This window comes from Pan troglodytes, chromosome 7 (assembly GCF_028858775.2).
Source record: "Pan troglodytes isolate AG18354 chromosome 7, NHGRI_mPanTro3-v2.0_pri, whole genome shotgun sequence".
In the NCBI taxonomy this organism is placed as follows: Eukaryota; Metazoa; Chordata; class Mammalia; order Primates; family Hominidae; genus Pan; species Pan troglodytes.
The window spans coordinates 19,584,595-19,593,764 of NC_072405.2; the positions used below are offsets into that span (position 1 = coordinate 19,584,595).

The window sequence follows — 9,170 nt, forward strand, 5'->3', positions numbered from 1 at the left end:
GTCCCAGTCCCTGGATGGGCTCAGTCCCAACCAGGCCAGACGCCCCGGAGCCCCGTAGCCCGGGTCCTCCAGCCCTCGCTGCCGCCGCTTTTCGCGGAGCCAGGGCCGCCCCCGCGCCACCTCAGCCTCTGCGGGGCTCTGGGAGGGCAGCGCCGAGGATGCTCCGGTCCCAGCGGGGGCATCCGGGCCCAGAGGGGGTATCCGGCCTCAGGCGGATACTGACGTCCTGAGGGCGCGGAATAGGGCGGCCTGCGCAGGGCCGGCCGTCTCAGGCCTTGCAAAAAGAGCGGCCTGTCCAAAGCCCCTACCGGAACCTCCCCGGAGGCCCCAGCCTCAAAGCCAGGGCGATGGCGCTTCCCTGACCATGGGTGAGGAAAACTCAGGTCCTCCCTGGAGACCCGGCCCGTCGCGGGAGGCAGACCGCGCATGCGCCCGGCATGGCCGGAAAGATGGGTTTCATTGCCCTCTGTCGGCCATGAGGTGGCAGCACAGGACGTTTGGCCTTAGCGGTGGACCTGAGTCTGAATCACTGAAATTCAGGTGTAGATTATTCAGTACTTTTCTTTTGGAAGATCAAATGGAAATTGAGTACGATATCTTCTGCTTTAATTAAAGAAGATGGAAATAAAGAAGCAAATCCAAAAATCAGTATACAAAAGCCGAGTGATTCCCTCTATGTGGAGGGAAGACGAGCTTGAATAAGAGAAGCATTCTGTGTTACACTTTAATAATGGCTGGAGATCTGCCACCATGCATTTGTCAAATCCCATAGAATTTCACAGCACAAATAGTACATCTTAATGGGGTTCAGGAGTACATATAAGGTCAGCCACAGTTTGTGGGTAAATTACATATTTAATTAAATAGATTAAACAATAAATAATGATATGAGCTCTGCCTGGACACAGTCGTTACCTCTCCAACCAGTTTGCCAAGGGCTTGAATTTCTTGCTCATTATCCTCACACTTGACATCAACCCTGGCTGCAGAGTAAAATCAATCACTTGTGGAGATTTTAAAATATAATGATGTGTCAATTTCAACCATGGATAAGGCCATTTAGCCTTAGTAAGGCCGATCATATTAAGATTGTGCCTGTTTGGCAAAATTTCAAGTCATCCCACTTGATATTCAGGAAACATTTTCTCTTGAGTTTTAAGTTCAGTGGTGAGGCTCCTTCACGGACAATACATTTTCCAATTCTGAGGACAAGGCAGAGGAGGGCCCCTCTGTGAGAACTTTCATTTTGCTTCAGGAAAAGTACATTGAATCAAATATAGGAAAGGCTTGCAAGGTGGCTGACAGGTTCAGCTGTTTTATCATGCTGGTGTTTTATCTTCTGGACTGCAGTAAAAGGAGCACAGCTGTGTCTGTCTCTGTGTAATAACTCAGGACTTACCGGAATAAAATGTGGGGTGTCATGAGATGAACTGCTACTTCCAGTTAGAGAGGGTCCAGGGACAAAATTTCAAGAGCCTTCTGAGGGATAGAAGAGAAGAGCTGCCTTATTCTCTGATCCCAGGTAACTGCTTAGAGACAGAGGAAAGGGCTGCGGACACCCAAATGCATATACAAGGTGTCTTTGATACAGCCTCCATTTCCCTGCTAAATCTATGCAATGACACACTGAGAAATCTAGCAAGTGGGGCTGAAGATCCCTGGTGTGTCAACTCGAGGGTTGGATGGAAACAAGTGGTTTTGGTGGACGTTGAAGTAAAGGGAGGTGAGCTGTGAGGAAAGAGCTGTTGAAGACTGGGGAGACTCAGAAGTTGGGGTAGAATCTCGACCAAGAATCTCACCCAAGGAGTGCAGATGCAAATCGATTTGTTAGGGCTGCATAAATGAAACAAGGGCTTCGCCAACATACTAAGTTTGTTCAACAACAGATTGTATTCTTTCAATATTTGTAAGTATTGGTCTTTTGGAAAAGTTTAATGAGATTTCTTACATAATTCTGCACTCAATTTATTCCCTGGTCACTTTGCTATTATGCATTTACATGCCACATTTTTATGAATAGATATTTTCTCAAATTTCTGAATTATTTTGCTAAAGTATGTGTTAAGAGTTTTTTCTAGGGGTCCACCTTCTTGACTCACTTTTCTGATGAGAAATCTATCAGGTTTCTCCACAGTGATTTTCAAGTTTGATAGCTCCTCAATGTGAGAAACTCAATGTCAACTAAGAAATGAATTACCACTAAAGAATTTTCTCCTTTCAAGATGCTAACCATGTTTTGTCCAGTGAGAAATCTCACATGTGCCACAAGTGTAGCTCTATGAAGAAAGGATTTCTCATGATTTTTCATTGCATAACTTCTCCAGTAAGAAGTATTTGGTATTCCAAGAGAATTCATTGCCCTTGGAAAGATTTTCCCTTCTTATTTAGCTCATGAAGGCTTTCCTCTCTTATTTTCCATTTTAGCAGCATTTTATCACTCTTCTCTTGTGAACATCAAGCCTGTGCTTGGCTGAATGTTTATTCACAGAAAATAGAAATAAAGGGTTCATCCAAGTAAAGTTTTCTCATGTTATTTGACAATAAATTGCAAATAAAAACATTTTCACACTGAATTCAGAGTTAGAGATTCTCTACCTGAAAGTCCCACATGTTTTAAGTTATAGCTGTTGCTGAACACTTTTAGTTGATTATATTGACAGTTTCAGCTCTCTCATGTCACTTATGCTCAGATCACTAACAAGTCTTTGGTACATACATGTCATACAATTTCTCTTCCATATGAATTTATTGATGTGGACTGAAGAATAAAGGTAACTGAAGTATCTTCCATGTTGATTACAGTATTTCTTCAAAATGTGAGTCCTTCGGCATGTTTAGATGCTACAACTACAGCTGAAGTCTCTTCCACATTCCTTACCTTCGTCATTCCTAACACCGTGTCATCTAAAGTCAGAATATGTTCTGAAGAAGTTTATAATTTTCTCTCCAGGGTGAATTTTCTGATGCTCTTTAAGATTAGTACATTGTCTGAAGGCTTGCCCACATAAAAGGCATTCATATGCCTTTTCTCCAGTGCGTGTTCTCTCATGTCATCTAAGGTCGGAAGACAGACTGAAGGCCTTCCCACATAGTAGACAAGCGTGTGGTTTCTCTCCAGTGTGAATTATTTTGTTTCCTCTAAAGCCAGAGCTTTGACTAAAGGCTTTCCCACTTTTATCACATTCATAACACTTTTTTCCAAGGTGAGTTCTCTCATGTCTTTGAAGGTTAAAGGATTGAATAAAGGCTTTCCCATATTGATGACACTTATATGGTCTCTGTCCCGTGTGAGTTTTCTCATGTCTTCTAAGGTGAGAACACTGAGTGAAGGCTTTTCTACATAGATGACATGCATATGGCCTCTCCCCAGTGTGAGTCATCTAGTGCCGTCTAAGGTGGAAGCAAGTAGTATAGGCCTTTTCACATAGATTACACTGATATGATTTACCTTTAGTATGAATTTGTTTATGTGGTTCAGTGGACAAAAGATTACGAAGGGATTTTCCACACTGTTTGCTGACATAGGGTTTCTTTCCACTATGAGTTAACGAACACTGAGTTATTGTGGAACTGTGAGTGCAATCTTCTCCTGAATCATTACATTCAAAAGGATCCTCCAGAATGAGAGAATTCTCCTTTGGGGCAAAGATTAAAAGCTCTTAATGGTTTACCCACATATATCTATACATTCATTTCACTACCTTTGAATCCTAGACCAACCATTCAGTGGTAGACCCCAGTTGAAAGCTTTCCAATGTTTCTTGTGTGAAAGGAAATTAAATTTTGGGACCCTAAACTCATTTAACCAAAGGGAAAAATCAATCTGGGAACTGGGTCACACAAGCCTGCCTCCCCCTTCTGGTTCCTAAATAATATGGCTACAAGATGAAAGGCTACACGCCTCCCCCATATTTTGCCCATGAGGAAATTCCTCATGAGCTCTTAAAATTGCACCATGGCAATGCAAACTGATAACTTGTCTTTACAGGTGCAGTCATCCCCAGTTCACCAGACACAAATGCATATCTGATTGTTTCCCTGCCCCATTTTGTCTATGTTGTCTTATGTAAAATGCAGCTTTCCTGCATTATTCCTCTGCCTCATTTGTTTATGTCATCTTATCTAAAAAAATCCAGATTCACTGAGCCAGAAAAATGCATGAATGACTATTTTTTCTACCCACCTTTTACATGAAAATTGTGTACTTCTCAATATCCCACCCTTTCCCCTTTAAATTTGGAGCCTTCAAAATCATCTTTGGAGAAAGGCATACACCTGTCCCCTGGATGCATGTCCTTAACTTTGGCAAATAAATCTCCTAAAATGATTGAGACTTGTCTTGTCATTTTTCTCGATTGACATTTGCATACACGTTATCTCCTGCAGACACAGATATGTTCTCTTCTGTAACATCTCAACTGCAGAGTTATTGCATAATTGTGTTGATATCAATATCTTTCAATGTCTGGGCATGAGCAATGTATATGCACTTGTTCTGTTTTAGAGATCTCATGTTATGGTTTAGAACACAGGTCAATGTATTCACTAAATTCAAAGTATCCAATTTTTTTTTGCTTAGAAAGCACTTAATGCCAGCCTAATTACACTCAGGTGATTGTGCTTCATTACTAACTTAACCCATTACCATGTCTTTAACTTAGATGACTGGTGTACACAGCTATAAAACTTACCATTGTCATACTGGTGGAGGCGTCTTTTCTGGTGATAGGATGCATGGATATCATGTGTGTTTTCTTAAGGGCACTTTCCCTGTCTGAAATAATTGAAAAATAAATTGTTACATTGGTATTATGGTAATAAAATTGTTTGAAAAGCCCCAAGGCCCACGTACTTTTTTCAAAAATTGACACTTAGATGTGGCAAGTGTGTCAAATGAAGAAACTACTTGAATGAAGAAATAGATTGTACAGTGTCAGAAATTAGAAAAGATTTTTAAAATTAAAATGTGAAAAGAGTTAAAATGGAGATGAGATATCAGGCAGGTAAAAAGAGGGATAGTCTTCACAGGGATATCAGGAAAAGAGTCAGCATATGAAAGTTTAACCCCAGCCAAGTATATGAATTATCCTTTTCCCAAAAGTGAAAGAAAAGAAAAAAAAGAGGACACAAGAGTAGCATCTGACACATGAACAAAATGATAATAACATCTAAGGAATTCTGCTCCAGTAGCCTAACCTACATTTTAGAAATCATCACTCATTTAATAAAACCACTAATTAATATTCAACTGATATTATTCATTGACAAAGCAACTCCTCCTATTAGAGCACAGGACCCTGTTGCTTACCTGGATTCTGGTCTTGAAGAAATTCTCTTCCTTCCCGCCACAGCTCTTTTCCTTGCTCCAGCTGCAAAATTATATAGGATTTGCTTATCTGGTACCCTGCTAGTGGAAAGAATACATGTGTTTTGAGTTCACTGTCAATAAATGTGCATTATCACCAAGTGTAAGGCAGGCTATCAAGGAAGAATAAAAACAGTGAAGGTCAGCTCAGGCCACAAGACCTAGAACACAGAAAACTCCCCAGGATTTTTCTGACCCAATATGAGACTAGAAAATAAATCCAAACCAAAGGGCCATCAAGAAAAGGAAATTCAAAACAGTCAGGACCTATGAATGCTGAGTCCATGCCTAAGTTCCAAGACGCAATGCATAATACACAATTTTTTCAGAAAGAGAGTAATTAAATCTCTGCACAGTGTGTTTATTATTATTCTCACGCACAACAAAAAAAATTCGATTTACAAAAATAATTGGTGTTCTATATGGAAAAGATATTGCTATTGTTTTCACTAATTGGTCTCAGCCTAAGCATAGACTAAAGCAGAAGAGTTATTTAGAAAATATTTAATTTAATACACTGAAAACATTCATTAAGTTCCCAGGTCTGTTACGAGTATTAGAGACTGAGTACCAAAGAAACCATGAAATCCTTGTCAAGACTACACTCTAATTGAGTGACAAACTAAATAAAATAAAATAAAATAAAATAAAAAGAAAGATATTTATTTCAGATAGATTTAGAGAGTTCAAACCTTTTTTGGATGAGATCTGTGAGAGAATCAGAGAAGAGATTAGAGTGAGATATGGGGAAGCTGTTCTAACACTTATTGAATGAATGACTGAATGTGCATCTACACATGTACGTGAATGTTGAGGGACTCACCGAGGGACACCAGGTGACTGATATTTTCCAGCATCACATCTCTGTACAGCTTTCTCTTGGATGTGTCCATCATGGCCCACTCTTCCTGGGTGAAGTCAATAGCTACATCTTCAAAAGTCACTTTCTTCTAAAACATCACAGACATTTTAGTTTAGACAGAGAAATTCCTTTCACTGTCCGGAAGAGGAAGGCTGAGATGACATAGCTAGCAGCTGGGTATGCAGAATACTCAGTGTTTTGGGTTCCAGCCAGTTCATTCTCAGTACTAAGCTGGTATCTGCATTTCAGATTCACTCACAGAGATATACCCACTCTGAATCCATTAAACTTTACTATAAAGAAATATCGCATGAGGTGTGGCATAATATAACCCAGACATTTTTCAGTAATGTGTTGATCACCTCTACATAACTGATTATAAAATTTTCACTTGAACATTCATAAATAAAATGAAATTTACCATGAATTTCAAGTAAGTTACAGATTTGTCACAAGGCATATAACTATGATTTACTACTTTTTAAGCAAGACTGTGATGAAATAAATTATTTCTCCAGATGAACCACAGGTTTCTCACCAATCAAATGGTTAAAAGACCTATGATGTGTTTTGAATAATCTAATGAACTAATAGAAAACGTGTTTCCTATCTAGCAAATATTTATTAAATATAAGTCATTGGTCCCTTATTCACTAAAAAGTTAGAAAGTAATGAACCAGACTCCAGCATTCTTCAGAACTGAACAAGCTTTATGCAGAATATAGGATTCAATTCATATATGTAGTCTCTCTAATGTTATATAATTCAGGTGTTCATGACAAGGCTTAAAGACAGTCTAGCAGCACAAGACAAGACTGCTGAGGCTGCTATACTGAGGAAATCTTAGTCTGATGATTCCTGTGATATGAAGCCTCCTGTTCTCAACTTTCTCTCGACAATCCAAACATCAGTTATCATTGTTTCTCTTTTAAATTTACCTTCTCACTTCACTTGTTCAAAGATTTAAAAAGCCTCTTCATTGTTTTTTTTCTAACCAGCCCTTATAAAGCATTTCCACAGAACCCTAAATTGTACTCTATCTACCATATTCCTTCTTCTGAGTGTGCAACCATAATTAAATAATTATATTTCTTATATGTTACTTTCACTTACCAGAAGGCAAAAAGGTTAATTACCAAAAGGTAAAGTGAATGGGGATAAGAATAATAATGACTTCTTTAGTTGTCCTTTCACAAAGTTTTTAAAAGCTCAAATACATTTTATCAAACTCTTCTTTTCCCTCAACACTGCACAGCTCTTGCCCAAGTCCTATCACACTGGATTTATTGAACTCAGCTGCTAGAACATCAGACTCATTGTTGGGCTGTGATGTTCTGCTCTTCACTCATCTCTATCGCCTGCATTCATCACAATCCTAAGTCTATTTCAGCCAACAGTACAGTTAATGGGTCAATTATTTCCCTATGAGATTATAGGATGGATAGAAGAAAAAGAAATATATGAATGAAACCTCTCATGTCTTTTTTTGTAAATAGCCTTAATAGGGGCTGGAATAAAGTAGTGTAATATTAGAAATTATATTGATAATTTAGGAGTCTTTGACACACGATACCCAACCTAGAGTCCTGAGAAAACTTAATGGGGGGCCAGATACCTGAAAGCCTCCTGACTGCATTTGGAACACCCAGGCGGGGTGGATTTTACATCATAAAAACAAACAAACAAAAAGAATAAAAATGAAACACCCATGCAAATTGGAGAAAACTGCCCATTTGCCAGCAATATGGGTATAATTTCAGTAGAAAGAGGCATCCCCTACTCACTAGTGAATGCATTGTCAGGAACTCAGTTTCTCTCTGTCTTCCTCTGGATTTCCACTTGCAGACACTTTAGGCACTAAGAAAAGCTGAGGTTGGAGAAAGAACATGTGAGACACCAGTTTTGTGCACAATTTTCACATCAATCTGTGATGAAAAGCCAGACTTTCACTGAAGTGTGACACCAGCTGCACCACAGCCTAACCAACAGACACAAACACACAGAGGCCTCTCTTCTTTTCCCATGGTCAAAATTAAGAAGCCTATGACTATGGTTGCTAATAAAGAAGGAACACAGATATCTTGTGAATGAGAACATCAAAAGCACGGAGTTTTGTATGTTAATTGGCACAAGTCCAGATATTCAATTCCCTCACTGATTTTAAAACACAGGGATCCCTGACTCCATCCACATGTGGAATATGATTTCCACCTATAGATAAACACTGGGATTTCTCAGATTTTATTATCCCAGCTTTATGCCCTAGCAATGTTTCTCCAACACCCACCACAGCCTTCTGAAGCCTTACTCCACTTTTATTTTCACTCAACTCTGACTTTTGTATTTCCCCTTGGAACTTGGAAATACGTAAGAATCTGTTTTAGGGTGGAGTGTGGTGGCTCATGCCTGTAATCCCAGCGCTTTGGGAGGCCAAGGCACGTGGATTACCTGAGGTCAAGGGTTTGAGACTAGCCTGGCCAACATGGTGAAACCCCGTCTTTACTAAAAATACAAAAATTAACTGGGTATGGTGGTGCTTGCCTGTAATCCCAGCTACTCAGGAAGCTGAAGCAGGAGAATCTCTTGAACACGGAAGGCAGAGATTACAGTGAGCCGAGATCCCACCACTGCACTCCAGCTAGGGCAACAGAGTGAGACTCTGTCTCAAAAAAAAAATCTGTTTTAGGAAGGGGATAATCAATTGAGGGATTTATTTCACTTAGAGGGTCAACACTCCCATCCTGCTAATCTAGCCCTTAAAATCTCCTGCATCGGAAATTAGCAGGAGTACCCTGAGTCATGGTGTTTCTGTCCTGTGTATACAGTCACAATCCTCTAGGATGCTCAGAAAATACAAAACGACTTAGGGGTGGGAGAAATTTAGCAGCTCAATCTGATGTCTTACTAACATGGTATCTAAAATTCTTGCAATCATGGTTTATA

The 9,170-nt window shown here is 39.7% G+C and overlaps 1 protein-coding gene across 1 annotated transcript; it reads right to left on the bottom strand.

The window, feature by feature from the left end:
- Nucleotides 1-3,050: 3,050 nt before the first annotated feature.
- Nucleotides 3,051-8,094, bottom strand: LOC129135841 (putative zinc finger protein 705G). Its single transcript, XM_054657664.2, is given in 5 exon segments — nucleotides 3,051-3,635; nucleotides 4,692-4,774; nucleotides 5,309-5,404; nucleotides 6,189-6,315; nucleotides 8,012-8,094. Coding segments are annotated over 5 exon segments (903 nt in total). The 5' UTR covers nucleotides 8,024-8,094.
- Nucleotides 8,095-9,170: the final 1,076 nt, after the last annotated feature.